General features: G+C 35.2%; 1 protein-coding gene across 2 annotated transcripts; it reads right to left on the reverse strand.

Moving 5' to 3' along the window:
- Positions 1-1,522: 1,522 nt before the first annotated feature.
- On the reverse strand, positions 1,523-13,001 carry LOC112506790 (nucleolar complex protein 3 homolog). 2 transcript variants are annotated; one of them, XM_025111063.1, is made up of 14 exons: positions 12,934-13,001; positions 12,391-12,593; positions 11,877-12,043; positions 11,551-11,762; positions 11,073-11,281; positions 10,870-10,972; positions 9,011-9,174; positions 7,188-7,326; positions 6,798-6,974; positions 5,777-5,904; positions 5,349-5,675; positions 4,238-4,377; positions 3,561-3,658; positions 1,523-2,110 (listed from the first exon to the last, which is right to left on the reverse strand). In XM_025111063.1, exons 2-14 carry the CDS (start codon positions 12,552-12,554, stop codon positions 1,649-1,651), a joined length of 2,490 nt encoding a protein of 829 aa, XP_024966831.1. In that variant the 5' UTR covers positions 12,555-12,593; positions 12,934-13,001; the 3' UTR covers positions 1,523-1,648. The 2 variants fall into 2 exon arrangements, with proteins under 2 accessions (XP_024966831.1, XP_024966832.1); XM_025111064.1 differs by lacking the exons at positions 1,523-2,110; positions 3,561-3,658; positions 12,934-13,001 and having other exon boundaries at positions 4,270-4,377; positions 5,349-5,398; positions 5,463-5,675; positions 12,391-12,927.
- Between the last annotated feature and the right edge of the window lie 4,528 nt (positions 13,002-17,529).

The raw sequence follows: 17,529 nt of genomic DNA on the forward strand, positions 1-17,529 counted from the left end.
TTTAAATTGGTCTCTTAGTCATTCATCTCCCGAATTTACCTAAATATCACTATGGCTGCAATATCCACATCCATAATATTGCGAACCTGACTAAAGACAAAAACAAAATTAAAATTCACCAAGTTAGCAAGTAGCACCATCACAATTGCAATCCTGGACGTCATAATTGCAGACCTGGCCGTCGCAATTGCATACCTGGGCTAAATTTGATAATTTTTTTTGCCTTTTAACCAGGTCCATAATTGCATACCTAAATGTCACTATATCTGCAATATCTATAAACACTTATTTTATGATGTAGAAATTTTTTTTTTTTTTTTGAAAAACAAGAGTCCAGTAAATTTAAATGCATGATCATCCATTCCATATAAAGCTTATTTGAAAGTATTTTTTTACACTAAATCCATTAAATATTTTTTAATCATATAATTCATATAAAATAAAAAAAAATACTATAAATAAATATAATTATTGATACAAATTTTAACTTTTTCTCTCTTCTTTTAAAAAATATCGATAAAATATGTTGGAAATCTCATGACCAGTGTCAATCAGTTTGGACAATATTTTAGAAAAGGACGAAAAGAATATGGCGTATTGTACGGACTGGATCACCAGCTTCAAACAAGAAGATTTAAACGTATAACTTTCTTAAGTCCTTCGGGCCTAACATTCAAAAGTTTTAAGAAGTCTCATTTCGACGATTATAATTCTTTTTGTAAGATTTAATAAAGATTCGGGTTTTATAAGTTTTTTTGGAAGAACCAGATTTTTGTCGAGCCGTAATCAAAGGATCTATGCACACTCAAAGGCGTAAAGTGGTAATTTGAGGACCGTCTCTACGAAATGCCCATTCCACCCTTTGTTTTTATTTAGATCATGTTTAATAACCGTAAGTTAGCTTATTCAATTTTTTTTTACAATCTATAAGTATTAAATAATCATATTATATTATTAATTATTTGTTTTTTAATTATATTATGAAACGTTACGGTCAACAAAATTTTTACAAGTCACCTTTGATTATTTTATAATTTTCAACAAGTTTTTTAGTTTTGGGCAAATTGTATGAAAAAATAACATATTTTAACTTGATTCTTATTTTGGATAATGTACCCTAAAAACTACCATTTTGTTATCTAAGATGACAATTTTTAAACATTTAAGTACCGAGGTAACCGATTGAAGCATTAATTGGTTACGATGTTGATGTAACGAGTGATGTGGTATCCAATTATGTATTATTTAATAACATGAATATCTTAATCTAAAATTAGTTTTTATATATTGTGGCTTATTACAAGAAAGAGTTGATGCTTTAACTAATTACCTGGATATTTAAATGTTTAAAACTTTACATCTTAGATACTAAAATGAAAGTTTCAAAAGTACGTTACTTTTTTATGCAATTTACCCTTTAACTTTTCTTAAACATAATTTATCAACTAACTTTTTAGTCACCAACTATCTTATCAACCAACAACCATAACTTTAAAGAAAAATGTGTAATAAGATTTAATGGTTGTCATGGAATCTATACCATCAATTAATATTCATCCATCACTACAACTCTCATCAAAATTCATCTACTTATGCTTCTCTTCAACAACAAAATTTGTAACCCTTGAAACACACTGAAAAGCAAACCCTATCTGGTTCTTTGTTTCTTTTGCTTCTTGTACTCTTTATAAAGTTGCAAACCCAATTTCGTTCGTTCCAATTCCCGTCTCAACCTCCTGTTTTCTTCCACATCGTGAACGAGCAAAAAATGTTCCGAGAGTTTGGTTCTCACCGCCAGCTCGTCCACCATGTCTCCTCCACCAGCTGCCGCTAACGGTGGTAGCCGGTTACCCTTCTTCCGCTTGTTGTTAGATTGCTTTTGGTTGGTTTTTGGAGCGAAGGTTTCGTTGTCAAGCGACATGTCGATGAACGCTTGCTGAGGAGAGACGTTTGATCGATAGACTTGATCGTGAGCATTGGTAATCGTTGAAATCCCGGATGCCATTGTTGACACAGATGGATGATAATGTTTAGATAGAAGGGTTAACTCCCAAAGAACTGTTGCAAATGCACCACTTAGGCTTGGATCTGAAGCATATGGCTGATATTTCTGCAAAAAGGGTACAAAATTATCAGCAAACTACATAGGTTCCAGTATATCTCATCTGTCCCGAAATAATAGTGTCTATATTTCTATTTGTTACCTACTTAATGGAACTTTCAGCTTAATCGGTTAGTTATATATGATTGTTTGGTAGTGACTTTAGAATGTGGCTTATTCGGTAAGCTTATAAGATGGAGCCAAATTCTTTCCAAACTCGCCCCTCCCAACTAAAAAACACGCTCATTTCATCTTATGAAACGACCCTTAGAAGTAGGGTCTTGGGGGTAAGATGTACACACACCTGACCTCTACCCATAAAACTCGAGCAGTTATTTCTGTGAAGGCCTCTAACTCGGATGTAGTGACAAAACATAAGAAGTATTTGTTCAACTAGTGGAAGGACATAGGGTCCAAGAAACGGCTCAAAGGGACAGAGAGGTTCAGATGGGCAGATCTAGAGATGGAAATTTTACGGTTACACGGGTACCAGAACCTAATGGGGCATGATTCCCTGCTTTGACGGGTAACAGGGAGGGGACGGGATCAATTTTCATACCCGATGAGGGGGCGGGGATGCATTACCCGCCCCTAATCCAACCCCAATTATTTTTATTTTATTTTTCTATATATGTATATAATGTGTGTATAAATATATATGTATGTATGTATATATTTACTATATAATGACAAATATATTTGATTTTCAATATTGGTAATTAATGTAGCGACAGTTCATTATAATTTCAATTTAAAATACATTGTTTTTTACTAAATGGGTACCCAACGGGTTTCCCAAACCCACCGGGATTCCTTCCTCAGGTAGTAATCAGGGGGGGGTCGAGAAAGGGGGATCCATTTCCCGCCCAATACCCACCCTTTTCCATCCCTAGGCAGATCCTTAACGGTCTCGAATCCAGGCTTAGAAAACTGGTCCAAACAAGGACAACTCCGGCTGAGACTGCGGACCGGTTTCTTGGGAGGACCATGACCGGGGGCGAATCATCATAGACACCTTAAGGTCCAACAGTGTGCTTCTTGTTACTTTTACAATTTGACAATTATTAATTGTGATGATTTTGTTCTATCTGCTATATCATGAGATAATACTTTTATATATATAGTTAATCATCTAAACGTTGAGGTGTATAATTAAATTTGAGGCTGTATTATTTTAAAGTTACTAACAGAATACAACACTTGAATGGCACGCAGTTTTAAAAATATATTTCATTGTCGAATGTCGATCAAATTTCTGAAATACCCTTTAACAAAGACAATAAAGAAAATTTGTGGACATAAATAGAAGTTACTAATTTCATATAATGAATCACTAATACCAACAAAAAAGAAACCTACCATTTTTTGGGAAAAAACTTATATAACAAGTGTTTTTTCTTTTTTCTGGGATGGAAGGAGTAATAAATTATATCAAAACAATAACTTAAGAGACTCTTACCGCGATAGAACCTGAAAGTGATCCACCTCCAGCATCATTTTCCAATAGATCGCGGCATTTGACATTCTTCTGAAGGAGATGCTTTAAGGTAACCAATGCTGCATGGCACGAGATTAAGAGTTTGATCAAGTATTTACACACCAAGGGCATCTCGAGTGGGTAACACCAAACCCATAAAATTGGTGTAAAATTTGATGCAAACAATAAATCTTCTTCAATGAGTAACACCAAACTGTAAGATTCTAGGTATATTTAGGGGTGTGCATAACCCGAAACCCGAACCGAAAATGAGGTGTTTGTGCAAAAACCCAAATTATCCTTCAAAAACCTAAACCCTAGTCGGTCACACTCTTTTCTAAAGACTAAACCTACCATCAATTTCATCAATCCTTTTATTGAATTCATCCTCAAAATCGATTGAATATTAGATACTTTTTGCATATAACTATACGCGAACCCGACCGACCCCAAACCGAAGCAATTCAAAATCCGAAACCCAAAATTCAGGGCTTGGTTTCGATATCCACCCAACCGCCCAATGCACACCCCTAGGTATATTCCTTTCAATCTTCTCCAATTGTTGTAAATGAATAGTGTTACGCCAAATTTGGTGCAACATTTGGTGTCCCATTCGAGATGGTTTATCAGTGCAAGCATTTGAGGAGTGAAGGGTATACCAGCCATGGATTCTGCAGCTCCAAAGCACAAAGAGAACGATGCCAGACGTTTAATGAATGCAGCAGCCCGTTGCATGTCATGTTGTCTATCATCACATAACATTACCTTCATAGCTTCAGCCAAGACTTCCCCCTGATCTCTATTCATTTAAAAGTCATGCTTCAATATACCAACCCATCCCACACTGATAGAAAATTAGATTTGTAAGCTCCTTATAAGCTCAATGTTGTGAACTACCAATAACTTTCACCATGGTCTTAACGAAGGTTGGAAGTTATTGGGTCAGCCTAGTGCTTTGGGCTATGAGGAATTACAAATGGTATCAGAGTCTATCCTTGTACCATCGGAATGGTGGGGAAAACCTCATTGAGCATGATGAGTCCCAAAGTGTGCAGGAGGGAGGGAGGATTTGTAACAAGAGGCGGACCCAGAAAATTTTCAAGTGGTACCACAATTTTGACTATAAAAAATATATAATTTTTTTTACGATTTTGGTATAGACCTGTTCATTGGTTCCTTGTCCTTACATAAAAGAGACACGTTAAATTCCGCTCTACATATATTTTTTAAAAACACGAGGTGAATAAAAAAAAGTAAGCTAAAAAACAACAAATTTGACAACTACGGGACTCGAACCTAGGCCTTTTGTACAAAAGCAAGAGCATTTACCACCTTAGCCATTAAAGTCTTCTTGTGCCAACATTTCAGTTTCAAAAACTATATGGTGGCACCCGACACAACAATACGGTGGCACTGTTCAGAAACATAAATTTTTCCCTTACGACGGAACCTGAAGCAATGGCCCGTGCCACCGTATCATTCCTTGTGGCCCACCCCTGGTTGTAACATCTTAGGTGAATCTCACATCACCGACGAACAAGAAGGATGCCGAGAAGGGCGTCAGGAATTTATGTCGGTGGGTTTGTATCGCATGAAGAGAAAATTAGATATGTGAGCCCCTTATAAGCCCAAAATCGTGGGCTACCAATAATTTCCACCATGGTTTTAAGTTAATTTGGAGGGTTTTGGGTCAGCCTACTACTTTGGGCTATGGTGCATTAAATTAATGGACAAAAATTGCATCTATCTGAAATTTTATATGGTACTAACCTTCCAGGCCTGTACTCAAGTATGAGATTATAGAGTTGAATGAAGAAGTCCTGTAAATCAACGTTTAAGGCATCAAGGTTGTTCCTCATCACTTTGAAAGCAACTATGCAGCACCTTAACCGTTCAGACACAGTCAAACGACTTGAAAAATTCTCTGATGGACGATTGGCATCAATACTTCCTCCAGCAAGCCTTCTAAGGTAGTTCATGAGATCAGCCATGAAATCCAAATCGATCAGATGAGAAAATTTTCCAATTCCATTCAAACATGGAGCAAGAAGTGGATGCTCCCCAAATGGACTGGCTGGAAATCCATTTGCTTCCGATCTGAATCGATAAAAATGAAAATAAATATAAGTGAAATAAGAGCATTGATAGTTGAGACGATATTATAAACTGTCGAGGGAAAACGTGTATGTAGAACATACCCTGGCCGCATGGCATGCTTTAAAATACGGAAGTATGTTTGAAATACAGAAGAAAGAGTATCAGACTGTATCCTTCTTTTTTCCATTGCATCTTGGGCAAATGATGCAGCCATGAACTCAGCTTTTACCTGAGCAGCATATGAATACATCAACCTTAAATAGAAGAACTAAATAATCCATGTAGTAGGAGGTTCAAATAAGAAGGCTAAATATCGTGAAAAGGTAAGAAGGGAAGGTTAAAAAAAGGTGCATATGTGAACCCATTTGAATAATGTCGGTTTACACACGCATCTTCAAATAGAGTGTTTCGGGATTCTTTTCAGTGATTTACATATAAACCTTCTCTTAACCTTCCCTTCTTACTTCGATACACACACACACACACACACACACATATATATATATATATATATATATATTTATATAGGGTTGGGTTCCGGTGAGAAGGGAAGTTATGGTGAGAAGCGTAAGAAGAGATCTCCACCCTTGGATCAATCCTAATTGAATGTCAACACTAATGAGGTCCACCGAGATGCACTGGATCAATTCCCTTCTAAACCCAATTCATCGGTGCGTAAGATATTAAAAGTGATCAAGAGTTCAAATCTCTTCTTACACTTTTCATCATAACTTCCCTTCTTACACGATCCTTCGCCTATTTATATATAGGGACCGGTTCAAATAAAGGCTAAAAATCGTAAGAAGATAAGATTAAAGTAAGATTCATATGAGAATCAAAGAAAATATATGAAAAAGAGTCTATTTGAAGACGCATATGTGAACTGACATCATAGTTTATTCATATGGGTTCACATATGCATCTTCCAATGGATTTTTTCAATGATTCACATATGAATCTTCTCTTAATGTTCCCTTCTTACCTTCTCATGACATTTAGCCTTCTTATTTGAACCTCCCACCACACACATATACATATATATATATATATATATATATATGGAGAGAGAGAGAGAGAGAGAGAGAGAGAGAAATTGGTAATCAACATGGAAAAGCAAAGTACCTCCTCTCTTGTCTTTGAGATCATTTCCTGCTTACTCTTCTTTTTATCATTTGCTAGCAATTGATTTTTATCCTCATTTCTATTTCCTATCTTATATTTTTTGTTTTTTGCCTTACGGTTAGGTTTTGCAACTTCAGGCTTCCGAAGATCCTCATCAAATGAGAGAGACAAGAAAACCTGCATAAGCAAAAAAGCGAAAAAAATTACAAAAAATCCAACCAGCAAGGTTCCCATACCGTTAATTTTTAGTCCCCATACCAAACATTCACAACACACTTGTTATAATTGTTTAAAGTATTAACATCATCACACTATATTGTGTCCTATGCCAAGGTACATTTCCTAAGAAATACCTAAAAAGATTAAAATTATAAGCATTGAAACTATTACCTCAACAGAATCAGGATGCAAATGACAATCATGATCTTTTACGAGATTTGCAATAAGTTGAACAGCCTCCACAGTAAGTTCACCACCATGTTTTCCCTCGTTTGTGAAAAGTGACTTAATTGCATTGCAACATAGTTTCCTGTTCACATGTATCATGTATGCCAGGCAGAAATGAGTCACAAAGTAAAAAAAAATATCGACACCATAACACATATGTCAAGGAAATGGCAAACTGTTGGTTGCTTTGCATAAAAACCCCAATATTAAATTCAAACATATCTCAAGGGCCGTTTAATAAACACACTTACTAGGTAAGTGATTATCCCTTATCGAATGAGCAAAGGCAAGCACCTAGAATCTTACCCGGTGAGAGGCATGGCAACAACCGAGGTTCTTACCTAGTAAGTGGGGGAGAAGACCCTTACCCAGTTAGCGCTTACTGGGTAAAAGACGCTTACAAACATTCAATTTTGATCGCGGAGAATGTTATCTGACAAGGTGAGGATCCTGACTCTTGCCGGTAAGCGCTTACTCGGTGAGCGTTTGGTAAACGGCCCCTTAGTTCAAAAGGAAACTACTGGTCTCACACACCCTTTAAAATTCATCAAAAACACATTCAAAGCCTTGGAAATCCACAAAAGGCATATATTGCCACAAAAACAAGTGATAGGTGATTCAAGCTAACAATTTATCAAGTTGATTGAGTTTCTGCTGTACAAATAGTAGCCAGTAAAAACGAACATATGAATTCTAGAAAAACTTGTAGGCATACAAGGAGGAATGTGATCCAAGAAAACATGGAAAAAAAGGGAACCCACAAACCAACGATCATCTCCTACTGAATATTACAAAGACCATGAAAGGGTGTAACATCCAAGGCCAACCGTACTAGATGTCCGCTTTGTCCACACCTGACCACAGTTCTAAAACGTGTCTGATAGAGGAGGTGTTTCCTTATAAGGCAACTTTCGTGCCCTTCTCCAACTGATGTGGGATCTTACAATCCACCCCCCTTGGGAACTCAGTGTCCTCACTGGCACACCAGTCCGTTTCCCGCCTCTGTACCATCTCTAACATCCCAGGCTAAGCGTATCAGATATTGTCCGCCTTGTCCACACATGAACTCATGGTTTTAAAAAGCGTCAGATAAAGGAGGTGTGAAGTTCCTTATAAGGCAACCTTTGTTCCCCTCCCAACCGATGTGGGATCTAACAAAAACAATAAAGAGAAATAAGGTAGCGGACCACTAGAAAGAACAACGAAAAATGTAAGCAAGGGATAATAACAACCCCGGTGGGTCCACGTGTGCTCCTGGTCATTATATCATGGTGCTTCCAAATTTCGGTGTCTGAACACATATTTCAAAGATAAATGCTATTTGACACAAGCAAGTATCAACACCGTTCACTCCAGGCTCATAGTTATACAAAACCCACCTGCAACATTTCAAAGTATTTCATTGCACTCCACATTTTTCCACAATCAATAATTTTGTTGTATGTGCTACACCACTAGACCCAGATGAATAAGTATTGATACTCCTAAAGATGGGAAGTAATGCAGACCCACAGATCGCAGATACCAAAACCCCATGGGTAAAAAAGATGTCTAGCAACCAAATGATAATATCTAAGAATTAAAGATGAGTAAATAGGCAGGGACCCCAAAAGATACTCAATAATGAGAAGCATCACTGCTGAAAGACTTCTATGTATTTCAAAGCCACAGATAATATGTCAAAAGACCGTTGGCAAGACAGCCCAAGCAGATTTGGAACAAGTGAAAAACAAATGAGAGTAATAGAGTAGCAAAGATGAGTAAACCTTATGACATCATCTGTGGAGCTTATATTATTTATAACAACTCCCAGTAAGCTCTCGCGAAAATTGAAGCGTGGGTTTGCCTCGAGCAGAGTACATATGCAGCGAATAGCCACACGCTTGAAACTTGATACTTTCTCCAATGCCATCAGTTTCTGGAGGTATGCCTATCAACATTCAACAAAATAAGTTATTAAAAATTTTATGCATGTCATTAAAATCAACAGGTCTTTTTATCGAAACTAGTCAAGGAAAGCCAACTATGAAGGCAAAAGAAATTATCAAGTGGTGAAACGTAATACAAAACAGAAAGAGGTGAACTCTCTACAGTTCCAAGACATGAATAAAATCCTTCTGCACATGAACATCTGGAGCCAACACCTTCGTAGTTCCAGTCACTCAAAATTTTTATCCATTATTTTCCTGCATGCCAATCATGAAACAACATGCAAAACTTTACCAGCATTGATACATATGAACAAGAAAACATTTCCTTTCCTTGGCTAAATGGTCATGATTCTCAAACCAGTTATCAGCTCATGCCAAGATATGTTTGGTCAAGTCCTATACAGCAAACCCTAACTTTATGCATCATAAATAACAGTAGGTCCAATTCTCGACTCCTCGTCCTAAAAGACTTACCTTTTAGCTCAAATCGAACTTCTCGATCACATGCTACTCTTCAAACTTATTGTCATTTCACATTCAGACATGCTTATTGCATCTTCTACTTCATTATCAACATTGCTGAAATTACAATTCAGTTGCACTGTTTCATATCTGCGTAATCTGAAACCTGACTATTAAACCGTTCACCCATACCTCCAATCCCGCACTAAGACATTTTCTAGTCTCATCAACCAACAAGATATCATTAACAAAGAACATACACCATGACACATTATTTTTTATGTTGTCCACAGACTCGTCCATAACTAATGAATAGACTAGGACGTCTTTACATGCTTTCACACTCATTATTATGCCATGACGCATCTATTTAGTGGCCTCCACATGAACCATATGAACTTTCTTCCTCTGTCAAATGAACCTGAATAAATTCTTCAACTGTATCAATGAGTCCTGGCACTAACATGACCTATAAAATGTATCAGACCAATTAACTAGCCTCCACATTGTACCTATGTTTCTACTGAAGAGCAGGGAAGGGATGAAAACAAAAAAATTCAAAAGAACAGATCGCCCCATACTGCATGCCTACGTAAACCACCACAGTGTTTAACGAATTGATGTCATTCCAAGCAAGAAAATACCCCACACCAGCATACCCAAGAACAAAGTAGATATATTTGATATTAGTTTATTAGAATGATGGAGCTCTTTACTAATGAGCGTACCCGTTTCCCATTTACGTTACGAAGCAACAGTAAGTAAAATAGCTTACATCCACTTACATTGTTCAAACCAAGATGCCAGATAAAATGAGACAGAGGTTGTACCTAGCTTAAATTTCCCTTATAGCTAGCAATATGAGACAAATTTTAAAAAGTTCAAATATAATATATGTTCAGCAATCAGTTCAAAGTATTTACATATCAGTTTGGCTGGTTCACTATATTTTCAGAAAAACAGCATCAAAGCCATGTATACATCACCTATAATTCGAATAAGAAATAAGTTTAAAAGATAATCATTCAATCAAGGTAAAAGTAAAATATTAAAACGTTTAACATACATTAACAAGATGCTAGGTGCCTCGATAAAACCTGATACAAGTGCCATGAACATAAGCAAGTTTCATGTATTTAAAAGATTCCAACAAAAATAATACACATTACACCTTTAGCTATAGTTGTTATACATTTATAACAGTAAATAGTTGAGAAACAAGGGTATCAAACCTTGTACACAGTTAGGAGAGTGGATTCATAGAAGCGAGTCTTCTTAACCTCCTTTGATACAACCATTGCCAGCTCCTTCTCAGTAGGTAGCCTTATGCGAGTGCTATTCTCCACAATGGCAAACAATTGAAGAATTAGACAATCTGAATGCAAGAATATAGCATGAATAAATAAAAGCTCTAGCAGCAAACTAAATCATATACCCAGGGATTATGTCCTTGAAAACAGCTAACAAAGACTTTAGACCAAGTATTGATGTAGCCTGATCTCCATCTTTACAGATTTGAAGCATCTCTTTTAAGGATTTAATATTGGCTTCAGGATCTGTGAGCATTGCTGTTCCGAGCTCAGCAAGCCTAAACTTCCTCTTCTCGTTGGCTTCTTCAGCTGATAGATCTTTTTCAACTTCAGCCTAGAGAATCATTATCATGTAAGATAGAGATGAATATACACAATGTATAAAACTACTCATGCAATTAACTTCCAAGTTGCAGAGGCAAAAGATAAGGGAATTGTATGGGTCAAAAGGGGACATCAAAGTGCAAATAAAAAAATAACGAGGCAAAAAGTCTCTCACTATACAGGTATAGGAATGGACCAATTTAATACAACCTAATCTTTACAAGTTAAGACGCTGCTTTCTTCAAAACAGTTATAGCAAATAAGTTGCAATAAGTGTACCAAAACATCAGCTTGAGAGCTTGGTTCCACTTCCTCTTCTTCCACCACCTCCTTCCCTTGTTTTTTTGCCTCTTTTCGCAGTTTTTTGAACTTTGCTCGTTTTTCTGCTTTTGTCAACTTCACAACACTGTTGTCTCTGCCTACGTCTTCATTTTCACCCACAGTCTCGTCCTCATCATGTGCACTCTGGAATTTATTTGGGGCCTTCGACACTACATAAAAAACGTCACCAAGAAATTCAAAAATCTTGATTCTTGATTAGAAAAATGTACAAAAGCAATTCTAAAAAAGGAAAATAAATTGAGGAAACAGTAGTTCCAAGTTACCTGTCCTGTAGTAGACTTCTCCATCTAAGGTCTTCACAGGGAGAGCATCTACAGGATCAACTTCGTGCTGAATATTTTCAGTAGCAGCTAATGATTTCTTCCTCAATCGTTTCTCATACAAAGACTCCAGAGCATCTTCTTTCACATCCGCAACACGGTTGACATGCCTTCCAAAATACACAGTGTTACCATATGAAAATTGAAAAAAAAGATGTTTGCAGAAAAACAAAGTCTGGAAATGAGAATCATGGTCTGTGGTGGCTTTTGCAATTATACCAGACATAAAACCATTTACATTCTTCTGCTAATGCCCTAGCCCCTAGCTACATAAATTTGGGACCAGTCTAGGGCAGTTGCCAAAATTTGGTAAGTAGCACATCAAACAAAATGACAGTTATACAATTGTTTCAGAATGACATTCTCTGTATTATCTTCTATAGAGATAGATGTTTGCAAACAACGTGTGATGAGACATAGCACAAATGTTGAGAAAATATCGACTGGACTTGCTCACCTCGTAATTGACTGAGTATCCAATTTTGATACGAAGCCAGCATACTCTTTGTTTCTATTGACAAATTCCAAGTCCTCATCCGAGACTTCAATTTCATCCTCAGGCACCTCTGGTGGAAGCTCTGGTGGTAGCACCACCTTCTGCTTCTGTTTTTTCTTCCCCATAGTATTTGTTCTAGTGTATGAATTGCTGTCTTGTTACTTCTTCACAGAAGAATGAAAAACAAAGTCAATTTTGGATCGAAGTGATCAAACCAAAGTCGAAACAGTTGCAACTAAGTTGATAAAGAGTGAAAATTGGAGCTTCAGACACATCTTAAGCTAAATTCCCAAGTAGCTAAGAGTTCCGTATCCAGTATTCATTACATAACGATATGGAGAAACTAACTGAACAAATCACAACAGAACAATTAAAAACTAGTTCATAAGCAATCATATAAACCTGCAACTTCATTAAAAACATGGATTTCTCAAGTCAAATCGAAATTTTGAAATGTTCACAACGCGTTTTGTGTGTTCCTACAATGGAGAAATGAAGATTTACCTGGTGATCGTGAAGATTCTGCGATGGAAGCAGACGATGAAGAATCGAAGACGGGGTTTAAGCAAAACCCCAAATCCGAAAAGAAAAGGAAAAATCGATACGATAACCTAATATTATCCCGCTGAAGCCCAATAGGCCCAATTTCTTATTGGTTTTATTTATTGGGCTTCAACATCAACCCTTTCCACTGGGCTGGGCTACAAAAGCCCAATTTTATAAACAACACAACCGAATTGAAACGAGTGACATACACCGTTTGAATGTAAACGACCTGAGTCGAGTTGAGTCGTATATTATCAGGATCAGGATCAAATAGTTTTTTTAATGTATTTGACCTCGAATATTTTTTGAGTTATCGAGCTTGGTGTTCGCAATCGATTAACCACAAAGGGTGGTGTCCAATTGGTTTGAGCTTGAGATCAAAAGTGTCTGGAGGTCCCAGATTTGAATCCAAGGAAAATTAAAAAAAATCCCATTATGACCACGGAGGTTCAAATGCGATGACTCCAGTCTACCCGCAAAACGGGTGGTCGCCTTGGGATTAGTCGGCTCGCATAGCGGGTTGAATATCCAAGTTAATAAAAAAAATCGTGTTGATTAACTCGTCTATTGGTTTGAGGTTGATAATTTTTGTATTTTTTATTTTGTGAGTTATGAACATATGAGAGTATGTTTGGCTCGAAACGCTGCTATACGATACTAAACACATGCTAAAATGTTATGCATATACGTTGAGCAACTTGCATGTTTTCAAGATAGAAATAATTGAGATTTCATTATTGAACACACAGTGTTGACAAATCAGTCTGTCATAATTGAACTAACCAATTACATGATTGTTGCTTGTACTGATGATATATGTTGTATACAGTTTTTTTTTGCAATGCATATCTGTGCATCTTTGTTGGTGCCCCAATAATAGTGTTGACGTCTGCCATATGACCCACCTCGTACATATCTATAACTAATTATTCACATTTTAACATCATTTTGTAAAACAAAGTGCACGCTAAAAATCTTCTAAAACACATAGAATGCAGCAATAAGTCTGAATGTACTAAAACACAGTTAAAAATAATGTGACATTTCTGATGGTACTAAACATAATTGTGACTGCAGAAAATTGATTAATTACTGTTTCACATGCTATTGCATGTAATGTAATTTCAAGTCATATGAAAACTCATCTGACTGTGTAGGAGGTAACCTGTAAATCGATATTGTACTTTCAAGTCATATGAAAACTCATCTAACTGTGTAGGAGGTAACCTGTAAATCGATATTGTACTGACACATATATGTGTGTACCGTATACACTAGGTCAATATGTTAGTATTACACCAAGAACTCACACTTCACCGTTTCTTTTGCCAAAATCATTCTCGTCACCTTTCCGCATCCAAACTAAACCACCCACCATCCTCAAAAATGTTACCGATGACCACATCCTTCGCCCCCTGCCCTTGCCCCTTACCCTCACCGTTATAACATCTCCCCCCCCCCCCTTTTGTTGTTCATTAGAACCATGTACCCTTACCTATGGAGACTTTCCCAATACCAGTTGTTTCTTCTTTATATCACTACTTACAGTAGATGTATTTTCACTATCATATAAATATTAATCAGTGTATTTCAATCGGTTTGTTCATATTCAGTGTTAATGACACAAATTACAAAGTTATGGCTCTGTTTGCCGTTCTTATTACTGGCACAAAAAAATAGATAAAAATGTCCTAAAATAAACTCTAAAAGCCCCCACCCACCCCAAAATAGATTTTGAGAAATCTGAGATTCAAATATTTATATAATTTATCAACTATTTGAACAGAAAAATAAATAAATGCAGACTAGAATTTTCTAAAGATAAACTGAAATTTATGAGCTCAACTGTCATCTTTAAGTAAAATTTCAACGTTTCAGATATAATTTTCTAAGTATTTTTTCTAGAATAAATAAATATCGGTTGGTGAAACTGGAAGTTGCATTGTAATCAAAGAAAACATAAGTATTGATGTCATCATTTAACATGTGTTAGGTATATTGAAACAACAACCCTAATAAAGTCATATGAATCAACTATATGACATGCATTTTTCATATTTATTTAGGTATATGCTCTTTTCATGTATCAAGTATTTGTTAAATATAAAGAAAATATATTTTTGTGTTATTTTTTAATACAGTTTTATGAGCATATTTAATGTTTAATAATACTGATAGTGAGAGCATAACATATATAATTATATATATCAACAACGTTAGTTTAAGAGAGAGGAAATCTGTATGATTTTCAACCATTAAGCAGTAAATTATTGAACTTGAATCATTAAGCTATAAATTTGTATGATAAAGTCAGTATGATTTTAAGAATAAAGAAAAGGTTGGAGTTAAAATATATATTTTTTAAATTTTAATTATCTGTTCGTAAGAAATTTTGAAAAATCTATGAGGAGGGCATCCGAACTGTTGTTGGGACAATTTTGTTAATAGGTTAGTGAGCTGACTCACAATTTATTTGGTAAGCTATTAATGATTAAGTAGTAGTGATTTAATGATATAGAAAGTGACTTATGCAAAAAGTCAATTTTTTTTTAACTTGTGTTTCCCAATTAAAAAGCATGTTTATTCCATCTATAAAAAAACCCTCCAAAACAATAACATTTACATTCTATATAGACAGCTTAATTTATACAGATAGTTTTACATATACCAAAACTTAATGAAAAACAACCTTAGAGGAAACCGGGCCACAATCCTCGAGGCCTCTTTCGAGCAACAACCAGTGACCACCACATCACCTCCCTCCTTTGTCAAAATTTCCTTTACATTTCTCCCTCGTTATTAGCATGCTAAACCCTAGTAACGATTACTAGCCATCGCCATTGTCAATCCCCCCTATCTGTCACCATCTCCGTCATCAACAAAACCCTTAGATGTCGTCGCCTCTATCATACATAAACCATCATGTCTTTTCCTTCCGCCACTGCATCATATTCCTTTGTCAATTAAAAGGATCCAAGTCTAATGGATTCCAATTCCGATCCCTTGATTTCAAAAATTACAGTGGTCCAAATCCAAAAACACAGAGAAATGACGAATTGAATAGGGGGTTACAAGAACATTCATGGAGAGTACGACCAATCACTGTAACGATGCTTTGAATTCGAAGAACGTATGGCATTACAAAGAAACTTGTTCGTGTTAAGGCTACAATCTCATATTAACGGTGATTTGAAACTTCATTGGACGACTGACAAGAATTAGAAGCTTGAATGACAACGAAAATTATTAGTTTTTCGGTTTTTTCTGAAAACGTTTCATTAATTTCAAGCAATTAAAACATTAAATGATACACGTACGAAACGAGATGCACAAAATTAAGTCGTAGTCCATTATTGTTGTCAATTTAACAATTCAATTGGAAAGTTCGACCGCTTATGGTGGTTGAAAAGCAATATTGCAGACTAATGTAAAAGCATACGAATTTAAATGGAATTCAATGGAGTTGAATCTTCAATTGTGAATATTAAACAACAAATAATGAAATTTAGACTGATACCATTCATGATAGAAATACTTGTCGTTTTAGAGGCCATTTATCAACCTAAATTAGATAAAAGGAAATTGGGTAATAGAACAGTCTAAGTCTGTATGAATTACTGATTGAGTAAGAAAAACTTGGTAAACATCATCTTTGATCAGGTTAACGCTTTTTACTCTAAAAGAAGCAGGTAATCTATACTATATTATAAAGCATTTGACAAAAACTTTTAAAAACCACTTTTTATGCGTAAAGTACTTTTATTAATGCATATTACTTAAAACTCAATATTGCAAGTAGATTGTGCGTAAGTACAATTTATTAAAGCTTCGTATTTGAATTCGTGTAACTAACCGCAGATAAACATATCATTTTAAATATAAAAAATCTAAAATATAATTAGGATAATCATTGAGTTATAACATAATACTTAATTATTGTCTGTTAAAATGTTTATATTATTAAACCAAAAATAAATTATTTCGTTATTAAACTTAAATTAAATTATAATAAAAAAATAAATTAAATAAATTACATAAAAATGAGAACAAATAAAATCGTATTATAACATCAACAGAGACAAATAATAAAATAGATCATTAAAACCGAGATGTGTCTCACTGCATTGCGCGATTACTCTTCTAGTAATTACTAACTTCTTAGACAAAAGTGATGGAGAATTAAGAATTAAGAAGCTTAAAAAATTGGTTGGTTTATCAGTTATCTATACTATATTATAAAGCATTTGACAAAAACTATTAAAAACCATCTTTTATGTATGGAGTACTGTTTATTGATGCATATTACTTAAAATTTGAGGTTATAAGTAAATTGTATATAAGTACAACTTATTAAAGTTTCATGTTTGAATTTGTGTAACCAACTGCAGATAAACATAATCAACTACATGATAAACATTTTATTTTAAATATAAAAAATCTAAAATATAATTAGGATAACCATTGATTTATATTTATAACAGAATACTTAATTATTATTCTTATAAAAATTATATTATTAAACCAAAAATAAATTACTTCGCTATTAAACATAAA

Source organism: Cynara cardunculus, assembly GCF_001531365.2.
Source record: "Cynara cardunculus var. scolymus isolate 2C chromosome LG 2, CcrdV1, whole genome shotgun sequence".
NCBI lineage: Eukaryota > Viridiplantae > Streptophyta > Magnoliopsida > Asterales > Asteraceae > Cynara > Cynara cardunculus.

Excerpts from the sequence above, each read along its gene's own strand:
- LOC112506790 (XM_025111063.1), bottom strand. The coding sequence starts at position 12,554 with ATGGGGAAGAAAAAACAGAAGCAGAAGGTGGTGCTACCACCAGAGCTT. Across the intron at positions 12,044-12,390 it reads GATACTCAGTCAATTACGAG|GCATGTCAACCGTGTTGCGG; the intron begins GTGAGCAAGTCC and ends GTATTTTGGAAG. Across the intron at positions 2,111-3,560 it reads CACTTTCAGGTTCTATCGCG|AAATATCAGCCATATGCTTC; the intron begins GTAAGAGTCTCT and ends CCCTTTTTGCAG.